The 13,922-nt window shown below is 38.2% G+C and overlaps 1 protein-coding gene across 1 annotated transcript in view; it reads right to left on the bottom strand.

The window, feature by feature from the left end:
• CDKAL1 (CDK5 regulatory subunit associated protein 1 like 1) overlaps positions 1–13,922 on the bottom strand; it is a 1,058,601-nt gene that overhangs the window by 752,715 nt on the left and 291,964 nt on the right. Inside the window, exon 4 of the mRNA XM_007952396.2 lies at positions 10,900–10,996. Within this exon, the coding sequence (XP_007950587.2) occupies positions 10,900–10,996 (97 nt within the window). The remainder of the gene's footprint in view (positions 1–10,899; positions 10,997–13,922) is intronic.

The raw sequence follows: 13,922 nt of genomic DNA, 5'->3' as shown, positions 1-13,922 counted from the left end.
TCTCTAAATTCAGGAGGGATATATTCAAGATCATATTTTGGCTCTTGTGGACTTATTTTAATTGTTTTCAACTTCAAGTTGAACTTGCATATGAGCAGTTGATGGTCTGTTCCACAATCAGTTCCTGGCCTTGTTTTGGCTGAAGATACTGAGCTTTTCCATCACCTCTTACCACAGATGTAGCCAATCTGATTCCTGTGTATTCCATCTAGTGAAGTCCACATGTATAGGTGCCATTTTTGTTGTTGAAAACAGGTATTTGTATTTGACTTATTCAAGTTTTTGGTCTTGCAAAATTCTACCATACGAGTTCCAGCATTATTTCTGTCACCAAGGCCAAATTTTCCAACTACCAGTGAATCTTCTTTGATACCAACTTTTGGATTCCAGTCACCAGTGATAATTAACACATCTTGATTGCACGTTTGGTGTATTTCAGACTGCAGAAGTTGATAAAAATCTTCAATTTCCTCATCTTTGGCTTTGGTGGTTGGGGCATAAATTTGAATAATAGTCATATTAACTGGTCTTCCTTGTAGACGTATGGATATTATCCTATCACTGAAAGCACTGTACTTCAGGATAGATCTTGAAATATCCTTTGTGATGATGAAAGCTAGGCCATTCTTTAAATTGTCATTCCTGGCATAGTAGATCATATGGTTGTCTGATTCAAAATGGCCAAAACCAGTCCACTTCAGCTCACTAATGCCTAGGATATCAATCTTTATGTGTTCCATTTCATTTTTGACAACTTCCAATTTTCCTAGATTCATAATTTGTACAATCCATGTTCCAATTAGTAATGGACATTTGCAGTTGTTTCTACTCAATTTGAGTCATGTCACGTCAACAAATGGAGGACTTGAAAGCTTTACTTTAACCATATCAGTAAAGTTGGTTCTACTCTGATGATGCTGCTCTTTCCCAGTCATATTTTGAGAGCCTTCCAACCTAAGTGGTTTGTCCTCCTGCACTGTATCAGACAGTGTTTCTGGGCTATTCATATAATTGCCTAGTAATGTAATAGACAGTGTTTCTCTGCTATTCATAAGGTTTTCCCTAGCCAATTCTTTGAGAAGTAGATGGCCTCTTCCTTCTTCCTATTCTGTCTCAGTCTGCAAGCTGTGCCAAAACCTGTGCACCATGTGCAACCCCACTGGCATTTGAAACACCAGTGGCACAGCCTCAAGCCTCAAAGCAACACGCCACCAGAGCACAACAAACCAAAGACAAGTTTATCTCCCTTAGCTGTCTGAAGCCTCTCCACCCTCCCCTTGCCTGGATCCCTGCCTCTTGCTCGCTCTGTCTTGGATGCCCTGGCTTTCCTTTCCCTTCCCTTCCATATTTCCTGCCACTTGGGGGTTGGGGCCTGGTTCCCTCCCCTTACCTGGATGCCTCTACCGCTTGCTCACTTTGTCCTGGACGCCCTGGCTTTCCTTTCCTCTCCCCTCTGCTTTTCCTACTGATTGGGAGTTGGGGCCTGGGTCCCTCCCCTTACCTGGGTCCTTCTGCCACTTCCTCACTCTGTCCTGGACAGCCTGGCTTTCCTTTCCTTTCCCTTCTACTTTTCCTGATACTTGGGGGTTGGAGCCTGAATCCTTCCCCTCACTTGGATGCTCTGTCCTGGACACCATGGATGTTAATTATATCTCAATCAATCTGACTCAAAACAAGAAAAAGGGCTAGTCTTGATAATATGCCAAAAAAAAATCATTAAAACCATGTAGAAACGACCACTAGATTATAGTGCTTCTCATATGCACTCCTTCAATTCTGTCTTAGCCCCACAATCTTTCACCTGCCCTGTTAATTCTGCCTTAAAACATTTCATTGAATGCAAAGCCCTTCTCCTGGCCCTCAAAAAGCAAAAAGCAAACCAGCTGCCATCTGCTGACTCCACTTACGGTGACCCCATGGGTGTTAGAGTAGAACTATGCTCAATAAGGTTTTCAATGACTCATTTATCAGAAGCAGATGGCCAGGACTTTCTTCTAAGGCCCCTCTGGATAGGTCTGAACCACCAACCTTTTGATTAGCAGCTGAGCTTGTTAACCATTTGTGCCACACAGACACTCCTCTCTCGCCATTATTATCCTATTTATCACTCATCTGTGCTACTCCAAACTATACCTCAACTCTCCTCAATTCAACACAACACAGTTCACCTTTCAAGCACACATGCTTTTTCTTAGACATGCTTCTGCCTGAAAGCCCTTTCTGCATTCACCAAACCACTAATCATCCTCTGGATCAGTTCATCCCCCGTGTGTCCACAGCACTATATACTTGTGTAATATTTACCACAATTATCTGCCCCACTCACCAGATTCCATGGTCTTTAGGAAAATGTCATGATTTACTCAGCTCTGTACCTCAAGCAAGCAACTTCATACCAAGCACATAGTTATGCACAATGTTGATTCTATTGGTAAGTAAATTAACAGAAATAACAATAGCTAATAATGAGCACTAACTATGTGCCAGGCACCATGCTAAGCATAAGACATGTATTAAATTATTTAACTCAAAGTTAGGTTCTATTATAATCTCTACTTTGCAGACAAAGAAACTGAAGCCAAGAGTTTAAGTAACTGTGCAAGGTCATATAGTAAGTGGTGGCAGGGGGTGGTGGTGGTGAACCCATGCTGTCTAGCTCACGCCTCCATGTTCTTAACTATTATGGTTCACTAAAAACCAAAGCCAAACCATTTATCATGTTGATTCTGATACATGAAGACCCCACATTTGTCAGAGGAGAACTGTGCTCCATAGGGTTTTCAATGGCTGTGATCTTTTCACAGTAATTCACCAAGGCTTTCTTCTGAGGAACCTCTGAATGGGTTTGAAAAGCCAACCTTACAGCTAGTTGTTGTTGTTGTTATGTCCTTTGAGTCACACCCGACTCACAGCGACCCCTCCTTGGGTTTCCAAGGCAGTATAACTACGGAAGTAGATTGTCCAACCTTCCTTCCAAGGAGTGGCTAGTGGGTTGGAACCGCCAGCCTCCTGGTTGGCAGTCAAGTGCCTTAGGCACTATGCCACCTAGTAGCTCAGTGCTTAACCATTTGTATCCCCTAGGAACTGTGGAACAATTCAATAGATGAAAACTATGTGTGTTTATAGGTAAGATTAGAAGACCATGTAAAAAAGTCAAAGCAAAAGTCTGTTGTTGTTGTTGTTAAGTGCCGTCAAGTCGTTTCCGACTCATAGCGACTCCATGCACAGCAGAACAAAACACTGCCCGAAGAAGGAAGAGGCCGTCCACTTCTCAAAGAATTGGCCAGGAAAAACCTTATGAATAGCAAAGCAAAAGTCTAGGAGTAGAAAATCAATAGTTGATTTTTCAGAAGCAGATGGCTAGGCCTTTCCTCTGAGGCACCTCTGGTTGGACTCAAGCCACCCACCTTTCAGTTAGCAGCAAAGCGCTAAATGAACTGTTACATGAACAACTTCTAAATTTACGTTTCATTCTGTTATGATACTGGCATCTTGATAACTAATGGTAAAAAAAACTGAGTGCACCAAGAATATTAGACATGTGAAGCAGAGACAAATAAATAGGAGAAGGACAGTTTCTCAGACTTTGCTCTCGGTATCAAATGCCACTATTACTGACATTGCTCCGCTTCATGAATTTGTTTACCCTTCATAACATGGGACATGATAGAAATACTCTCAAATACAGTCTCTATCAAATGCTACTTTACTTACATACATAATTTTCAAAATTAAAATGTTCACATTTGAAATAGTCATCATGCTGTTTGACTTTTCAGGATTAAAGCAGCCTGCCTGCAAATCAACCTGGTAATAGTCGCTGATAAGTGGGCACCTGTGTTACACAACGTTTCTATTAAGCTCTCCAAAGAAAATATGCACCTGTCTGCAGGGCTCACAGCTGGCACTTCAGGAAGTTTTTCCACTTACAAATTTTCAACATCAAATTATATATTGTGCTGTGAATTACATGTTTTATAATGTTACAAACTGTGCATTAACTCATACTCTGTTTAGGATTTCTAGAAATACAATACTGTTACAAAGACAAGTCTAATGAATTAACACCAAGATAGAGTTCAAATGCAGTCCTTGTATATCAGCATGGAAAATCTACACAAAATCACAATTTTGGAAACATTCTTTCTTGTAACAGAGTATAAGAGTCAACCTTCCTAATAAATGTCATTTCTATTAATAACAGCTATTGCAATAATTGGAAACTGAGACTACCCTAGGAAGAACTCAGCAAATAAGTATTATTTTGCCCATCTATCTCCTAAAATAATTCTTAACTGATGGTGGGCACAGAGCAGATTTCCAACTGAGCTTTAAAAAGAAATTCTCAACTAGTCAATTTCAGTACAGTCTAGGGAACCATGCCACTGGATTCTTCAGGAGGCTAGAGATGGATTCACACCAGCTATCTGTGTCCAAGACCTGAAATGGAAGCTCTATGAGGATAGGGATCTTTGGTGTTATTATATACTGCTGCATTCTTAGCCACTAGCACATCGTAGGTACTCAGTAAATAGTTGGTAAATTGAAGAAACAACAATAGGGTAGACCCAGGGGTTGAAGCCAGGCTTTCTGACTTCGAAGTCTATTACTCTTTTTATTCTACCAGACTTCAGCTTCAGAGAAACTGTTCTTCAGAGAGCATTCAGCTTTCTGACTGGCTACTCTAAATGGAATTTTCACATCAACAGATGAGGTGAAGAGAAGGGAAGTAGTATTCAATAGGTACAGTCACAAGATCATGGAAGTACCTACAGCTAATCAAAGAGTAAGTGTGGTAAATATATAGGTTTGATTGTGAAAAATGACATTTCATGGTAACTCTTTGCAAGGTTGATGATGAACCATAGTATTTACCAAGAGAGAAATTAAATTTTTCACTATAAGTCAAATTGTTTCAAGATCCTGAAAAAATAAAAGGACCTTAAAGTTCCAGAGTATTTGTCATAGATTGAATTGTGTCTCCCAAAAATATATCAACTTGGCTGGGCTATGATTCTCAGTGATTTGGCAGTTATGTGATGATGTAATCATTACTCCTGATGTAATCTGTTATGATCAGTCAATCATTGTAAGGGTATTAGGGTGGGATGCAACACCCTTACTTGGGTCACAGCCCTGATCTAATGTAAGGGGAATTTTCTTGGGCTGTGGCCTGCAGCACCTTTTATCTTATAAGAGATAAAAGGAGAAAGAAGCAAGCGAAGAAGAGACATGACTACTTCCAAGAAAGAAGAGCCAGGAGCAGAGCACATCCTTCGGAGCCAGGGTCCTTGTGCTGAGAAACCTCCAAAACCCAGAGGAAGATTGATGCCAAGATACATGGAGATCTCCAAGGAAGGCCAGGCCGCATATGTTGAAAGGAGACAAGGATCCCCCTCAGAGCCAACAGAGAAGAGAGAGAAAGCCTTCCCTTAGAGCTAGTACCCTGAATTTGCACTTCTACCCTCCTAAACTGTGAGAGAATAAATTTGTTTGTTAAAGACATCCACATATGGTATTTCTGTTATAGCAGAACTCGATAATTAAGATAGTGGTGCAAACAGTTTGCACTCAACTACTAACATAAAGGTTGGCAGTACAAACCCACCCAGTGGCACTGCAGGAAAAGAAAAAAAAAAAAAAAACTGGCCATCAGCTTCTATAAAGATTCCAGCTGGCAAAACACTATGGAATATTTCTACTCTGTAACAAGTGGGGCCACCATTAGTGGGAATCAATAATAGCAGCCGTTTTTGTTTTTTTCTTTTGTACTTGTTACATATAAATATATGTAATTTAGATATAAAATATAAATTTCTCTTAATCATGAAAAGAAAAACGTTTTGGTTAAAAAATTCTTATCCAGTCTGTTGCTTCTCTTCTCCCAATCTGAAAAGATTACAATTTATGTCCCAGGATGGGAGAAATTCAGAGGTTACTGCCACCAAAGTCAATTCTTCGAAACCCAAAGACTAAAAGGTCTTACTTCTGATTCTGACATTCTTATTTTCTTTCCATTCACTACCATTCAAATGATATTAATCACAACTAGATAATTTTGGGACAGAATTGGACAGATGATAATATAAGGCTCACAGTTCAAATCAGGCTGACACTGATTATCATGTGCCTTTATCTATTGCTATCTCTGATGACTAATGCAAATTAAATGCTCCATTTCTGAGGGCTAATAGTGATAGAAATTAACATATTAAAAAGTGGCAGTAATACTTCTCTTTCCTATTGTTGTGGTTATTAGGTGCTGTCAAGTTGATTCTGACTCATGGTGACCCCGTGTGTTACAAAGTAGAAATGCTCCATAAGGTTTTCATGGCTGTGATATTTATGGAAACACATCCTCGGGTCTTTCTCCCACAGAGCCACTGGATGGGTTTGAACTGCCAACCTTTTGGATTACCAGCAGAGCAATTAACCATCTGTGTCACCAGGGCACCTTTCTTTCCTATTAAGTATCTTCTTACATGCTTATTGCATGAGCACTTTCAACAGGGGTGCATTACGTCCTTTAATTCAGGTCTATATAAGTAATTTCTCATCCATTGAGCCCCATCTAAAGGCAGCTTTTTATTTCCCATACTCAGTCAATAAAATGGACACGTCCTCCTTGTACTGTGTGAGTTATACAGACAAATCCTAGGAGGCAATGAAAGCACAGAAAAGAATTACAACTGTTCTTCCAAGCATCTCCATTAAGGTCCTCCACCAAAGAAATTTTGTGAGGGAAATTCTGTGAAGGAATAACATTCTCTACTCACACTATAAATTAAATATGCAGCACAATTCCAAACGTCCTCCTAAAAATATTTTCCCAAGTCACTGAATCTCAACATCTTCCTATTTGTTTTATTTACCATGTCAGAATTGTTATGGTGAAGATGGTATAAACCAATACAATTTATTTTTTGTAATACAAAGTATTTCAGGTTTTTTATTTCATAGCAATTCTAACAATTGTATATAGAAACAAATCTCTCCAAACACTCAAATTATGAATGATTTTGGTTTTTTGGAAGCCAAATTTTTTTCCAAAGCTACTTGCTGTTCTGTGAAAATAATTTTAATATAAAAAGAGTCAGTGATGATAAATATATTGTCATATAGCTTCCATGGGGGGTGAGGAAACCCTATAAAATTATGTTCATGGAGAATAATCTTATGTTTAATAGTAATAATAAAATTGCTGGTGAAGATACAATTGAACTAGAATTCTGAAATGTTGCTAATGATAATGTGATTCACTTCAGAAAATCTTTCATAATTTAATCATATTACATTAAAATAAAAGTCCACTGCGGGTATTATTGTGTTATGTATGTTTTCTAAAAATTACAAAATATATCCAGTAATTAAGAAATCGTTAAGTAAATTGGGATATATATCCTTCAATATAACAATCGTACAGGATTTAAAATGGTTACAAAGCTCATGGAATAACATGGAAGATGGATACAAAATAGTTTTGAGATTACAAACCCACAGCCATTGAGTGGATTCCCACTCACAGTGACCTACAGGACAGAGAGGAATTGCCCCACAGGGCTGCCTAGGCTGTAAACCTTTGTAGAAACAGAGTGACATATCAAGGCTGGTGTTATGTTTGAACTATGACCTTTTCAGTTGACAGCCAAGTACTTAACCACTGTGCACCTGGGCTCCCCTTTTGAGATTACATGTAAGTAAAATATGCAAAGCTTAAAAGTCTGAAAGGGATAAGCAAAGTTATAATAATTCCATGTTTGTTGTTGTTAGTTGCTGTCCAGGAAAACTCCAAATCATGCCAACCCCATGTGTGCAATGTAGAACTGCTCCATAGGGTTTCCAAAGCTGTGACCATTTGGAAGCTGAACACCAGGCTCGTCTTCCCAGGCACCTTGATGTAGGTTCGAACTACCAACCTTCTGGGTAGTAGTCAAGTGTTTAACCATTTGCACTACCATGACAGAAGGATAAAGTCAGGAGTTTTCTTTCCCTTCATTTTTCAAAATATGCTATTTCTTCAATTATAAAGGAGTAAAATAAAATTAAATGCAAAGAATTTTAATGGTCATAAATCAAGACTATGTGAAAAAACAAAAAGGGTGCTGGATTAAACAGAAAAACAAGTGTTTATTCTTCAGTTCCACAGCCATATCTTCATCTTATATATTACCAGTACTGCTGTCTTCCCTTACAATGAGCTCTAGGGGCACAATGGTAAAGGTATTCAGCTGCTAACCAAAAGGTCAGCAGTTTGAACCAACCAGACACTCCACAGTGGAAAGATGAGGCAGCCTGCCTCTGCAAAGATTTACAGCCTAGAAAATCCTTTGGGGCAGTTCTACTCTGCCCTATAGGGGTGGACTATGAGTTAGAATCGACTCAAAGGCAGTAGGTTTGGTTTGAGTACTCCTTAAACTGTCTTGAGATCTTTCCTACATCTTAACAGACACAAAACTCTTCCCTGCACATAATGGGAGTTTAAAAAAAAAAAAAAAAGATACCACAATGTACAAAGAGAAGCTTTTGCCCTACAATCGAAATTCTGCTATTCCAGTAACTTAAGTCCTTGGGATAAAATCTAAAATGAACTCCAAGCTTTTACCACATTCCATCTCTAAGACAGAGTTCTAAGTAGTTTCCTATTTCCCTAACACAGCAGGACTGTTTATGGAGAAAGCAAGTCTGACATGAAAAGATAACTTAGGAGTCCCATATTCATTTCATTCCTTAAACCAAGAAAAATCAAAATGTAAGCAGACAAATGGTGAAAACAAACTAAAGTTAACAAACATTCAGATTTTGTTTGTTTAAAGTGAGGATGTTTTTTCAAAGATTATTAAATTTGCTAACAGGGCAAGGATTTTACAGCAAAAAACAAGTTCATTACAATGAGAACACAATCTAAGAACCTGTCAGTATTGCATCAAATAAGGAAAAACCCTTTAAAAATCTCAATCCAAATGCCAAGTATTCATGTAAGTTTCTTTCTATGAATAAATGTTCTTATGTTTTTTAAAAAAATACTAATAAAGCCTTTTGTTAAAGGAGATCACTGGTGAGCTGAGTACAACTGCAGCGCAATGGGGAGAAGCAGCAGCAGGGCCCTCGCGCGGTGAACAGTGAATGAAGGCCAACTATGTCCAGGTGTTTTGAGAATAGTGACTAAGACAATGAGGAGAGACAACAGCCTCCTAACATCACAAATGTGACTGTCCAGTAGGAAAAAACTATGCCAACTACAAAAATACAATGGGACAATTCATTCACTCAGTCTTTGTGTTGATAAATGCTTATTGAGCACCAACTGTATGTCGGGCATCGTGGAAAAGGCTAGGGAAGCAGGTTGTTGTTGTTGTTGTTGTTTGCCATCGAGTCAAACCCGACTCATAGCGACCCCTCCTTGGGTTTCCGAGGCAGTATCACTACGGAAGTAGGATTGCCCAACCTTCCTTCCGAGGAGTGGCTGGTGGGTTTGAACCGCCAGCCGTCTGGTTAGCAGGCAAGTGTCTTAGCCACTATGCTACCAGAGCTCCCGAGCAGGATGAGAGTGAAAAAGAAAAGCTGAAGAGCTGTCCTCATGAAGCTTATGATTTATAATGAGAGGTAGGTTTTATTTAAAAAATAATGCAAGTAAACTAAAAGGAGCTCTGGTGGCATAGTGCCTAAGGCAATCAGAAGGTTAGTGGTTCAAACCCACCAGGTGCTCCACACAAGGAAGATGGGGCAATGTACTTCCACAAAGTTTTATCACCTCAGAAACCCAATGGGGGTCTCTATGAGCTGGACTCAACTCAATGGCAGTGAGTTTACTTTTGGTTTAATAAGTAACTAAAATCATAGCTATGTGAGGTGCTAACAGAGCTAATGACAGAGAACTGTTCAGTAAGCAAAGGGAACCAGAGATAGGATTATCCAGGCACAGAGTGGTCATAGGGGGCCTTACAGAATGCATAATGGTAGAGCTAAGACTTGGGCCATTAGTAAGAGGGAGGTGGAGGTTCCAAAATAGGTATCTATGCAGTGGGCAATGAATGACAAGCAGTTCAATGAGGTAAGAATAATAATAACATGGGAAGGGATGACACTGGGCAAACGGGCAAAGACCAGGGTATTATTACAAAACAAAAACAAAAACCAAACAGTTGTTTCAGTTGACTACAACTCATGGTAATTCCATGTGTTACAGAGTTACAAACTCCATAGGGTTTGCTTGATGATAATCTTTACAGTAGCAGTTTGCCAAGCTTCTCTTCTGCAGTGCCACTCTATAAGTTTGAACTGCCAACCTTCAGGTTAATGTTTTTGTTGTTATTTGCTGTCGAGTCGGACCCAACTCATAGGGACCCCTCCTTGGGTTTCTGAGGCAATATCACTACGGAAGTAGATTGCCCAACCTTCCTTCTGAGGAGTGGCCTAGTGCAAATCATCACCGCTCCAGGGACCCAGGGTACTACTGTTATTACTGCTGTGAGTTGTCAAGTTGATTCCAACTCATAGACACACTGCAGTACAGAGGAGAACTGCCTCAGAGTTTCCTAGGCTGAAATCTTTACCAGGACAGATCACCAGGTCTTTTCTCCCACAAAGTGGCTGGTGGGTTCTAATTGCCGACCTTTAGATTAACAGCTGAGCACTTAACCACTGTGCTACCAGAGCCACACTATGGCCTTTGTGTTGTTTTTTTAAAAATACGAGATGACCTAGAACATGTTTTTGTACTCAGATAATAAAGTTATAGACATGATGAAGATTGAGGCATGATAGGGAAAGTCTGTTTAGAACAATCATGAGTATAACAATAATCTGATATTAACTTAGAAATATAAAATAAAATGTGTAGGTATTACAGGCATTAACAAAATAAGATTTTCCTTTTCCCATCATCAGGTACAAACTTACCCCTATAATACTCAGTCCTTTAAGGTAGTCCTGACGAGGCTGGGCTTGAGGAACACATCCAGCTAGCACTATTTTCTTGTTCTCTTCTTGAGCTTTTCTAGAGAAATGAAGAGAAAACAGTGAGAATTCTTTTGTGCACAAGTGTATGTCCCTTTGAAAACTGGTATCAATGCACATAAATTCTCCAAATAATAACATGTTCACTTAGCATGAAACAAGTTTTCTTACAACTGCTTAAAGAAAATACATTATAATAAGATTTCTATACTATGTGTCTATTTATTATACCATAACAGCAGTCCAATCTGATAATCTTTCATTATCTTCTCATTACAAAATTTTTTACTTATACAGAGTTCTCAAGGAAATGAATCATTCCTGAAAACCACATTTTCCAGAAGACAAGTTAACCCTTCAGTCAGTTATTTTAAATAGAAATGAAAATGATCCTAAGATTTAATGTATTCTCTACCAGTCTTTTGTCTCATATAAATGTAAAATAGTCTTTAAAAATAAAAATTGAAACAGGAGAAATAACAGAATACCTCATATACTGTAATCTGCATACCTCCCCAATCTTACTCCCCATAGACTACCTAGAGTTATTGACTATTTATGCTTTATTTCTAGATCACCCCTCATGTGTGCAAGAATATATGTGCAAATAGACATATATTCATATATATTTAGACATACAAACATATATCATACTATTTATAAACAACATACAAAGATAAGATGGCATTTTGTTCTATAACTTGCATTTTTAAAATTTAATACATCTTGTGTATCTTTTTACCTACAGATCAACTTCAACCATTTTAAACAAAGTATTCTATTATGATAACTTCATCATTCTTGTTCTAATAGGCGTAGTGGTTATTTCTACTTTTTCCATATTACAAATGGATTTATAATGAATACCATTTGAAGATCTGAGGATTTCAAAAAACATTTGTAGATTATAGAAATCTAGATATGAAATCTGTGCTCAGTTGTCTAATTATTTCCCAAACACAAATTCCTAAGAAGTAGAACTGCTGAATCAAAGGTATACACATCTGGTTATACCTTACCAAGCATTTATTTACCTAAGAAGGAGATGGAATATATTTTTAGGCAGATATTATTCATTTGTTCAAGCACACGGATATTCAACAAGCATTGATTTTGTGCTGGCAAACTATACAGAGTAGAGCTTAAATCTAGTCCTAGAAATTAATCCTATTCTTTGCCTACTTTTAAATTAAACTGTCAAGTCGCCAGCTACTTTTCATCAACTTATGTTTAGTTTTGGAGTGTTTTGTAATGCTGTTTTAGATGCATGGATACTGAGATTTATGTACCAAAGTGAGTTTCTGAAACAGATTCAGGAAGTTGAGGGTCTCAGTAACCGAGTTCCTAGACATAGGACTTCTATGTTATACTAGTATGAAGTGAAAATCTCTTTACCTGGCAGACATTTTTCTATTTGTCAGCTTTTTAAAAGCACAGATTTAGAACTGGAAGTCAAAAGAAAATTGGGGTTAAGAGAACTAGCTAAGTATAATCAACTTCATCACATCAAACCTACTGGGAAGTATGCAGAAAATAATTAAATGAATCAATAGGCAAAGTATAAAACACTAGTTTAACACCACCTGTGTTTCAATAACTTATTAGAGCACTGGGATATAATTTTATCACTTAGAGTCCTGGAGGAGGAAAAAAAAAAAAAAACTTGTTAACAGAATTTAAAAAAAAAAGTCTGACTAGCAGATTATATAACAAATTCAAAAACATTATTACCTAGCTCTGCCACATGGTTTTCCTTTTTTTGATCAGTACCAAGCACATCACAGCACACAAATACTTGCAATAAAATAAGGTGAAATACCTTATCAAATGAAAAAAAAAATCTTTCCATTTTCATTAACAACCTACACAAAGAACTAACATCTACTTTCTCCAAAACTTTTATCTTATAACACCTAAAAACACTGTCAAACATCTAAGAAAGATCCTGAGATTATTAATAATTCAGATCAAATTAAAAGTCTGCTTCCTGTAATTAATTCAATGATTAAAATATTAAACACATTCAAAACATCATAGTGTAGTGTTTCAGGAACACTGTAATGAGGAAGACATGCCGCTTACATTCAATAAGCTTATGGTTTATAATGGATGAGATGTAAAAACACAGGAAAAAAAAAATGCAACATGTAGTAAAATACCCTTAGTGACAGAGATGTACAGGTGACATGCCAGGAAAGGAAAGGAAAAATAATGTCTAAACACCACAGGTCTCTGTTGCAACTGTACTTACTTCTATCATTGTACTGCAAAAACAACCACAGGCAACACTTAAACAAATGATTATGGCTGTGTCTCAATAAAATTTCCTTAATAACAACAGCAGGCAGGACTTGGCTCAAAGGTTATGGTTTCTAATCCCTGGATTAAGGGAATAAAAGAATAGTGGTGCCAGTAACTGTCAGGAGAATCTGGCTGAGTATTGAAAGGTTGTTGTTAGCTGCCAAGGAGTCGGCCCCTGACTCAAGGCAAACCCAAGTACAATGGAACAAAACACTGCCCTGCACCATCCCCACGTTCAGTAAAGATTAGGCCATAATCTATACGGCTTTCATTGCCTAATTTTCTAAAGTAGATAGCCAGGTCTTTCTTCCTAGTCCCCTACAGTCTCAAAGCTCCAATGAAACATGTTCAGCATCATAGCAACATACAAGGCTTCAATGACAGATGAGCAGTAGCTGCACATGAGGGTACACTGGCCAGAAAACTGAATGCAGTTCTCCTGCATGGGGTTGCAGTGAGTCATAATCAACTTGACAGTGACTGACAACAGCAACAACTCCTACATGGAAGGTGATAAACTACCATTGCCTGCTTGAAAATCAAGATACAAGGTAACGAGGGGAGGGGGGCAAGATGGCGGACTAGGCAGAAGGATTGCACAGACCCTCTTCAACAAAGAAAAGGGAAACCAATTAACACAGACACAGAAGATAATCTTGGACCCC

This window comes from Orycteropus afer, unplaced genomic scaffold (assembly GCF_000298275.1).
Source record: "Orycteropus afer afer isolate SDZICR_OR568_19922 unplaced genomic scaffold, OryAfe1.0 scaffold00012, whole genome shotgun sequence".
Classification (NCBI taxonomy): domain Eukaryota; kingdom Metazoa; phylum Chordata; class Mammalia; order Tubulidentata; family Orycteropodidae; genus Orycteropus; species Orycteropus afer.
The sequence above is the reverse complement of the archived record's forward strand: the minus strand, read 5'-3'. Positions and strand labels throughout refer to the sequence as shown.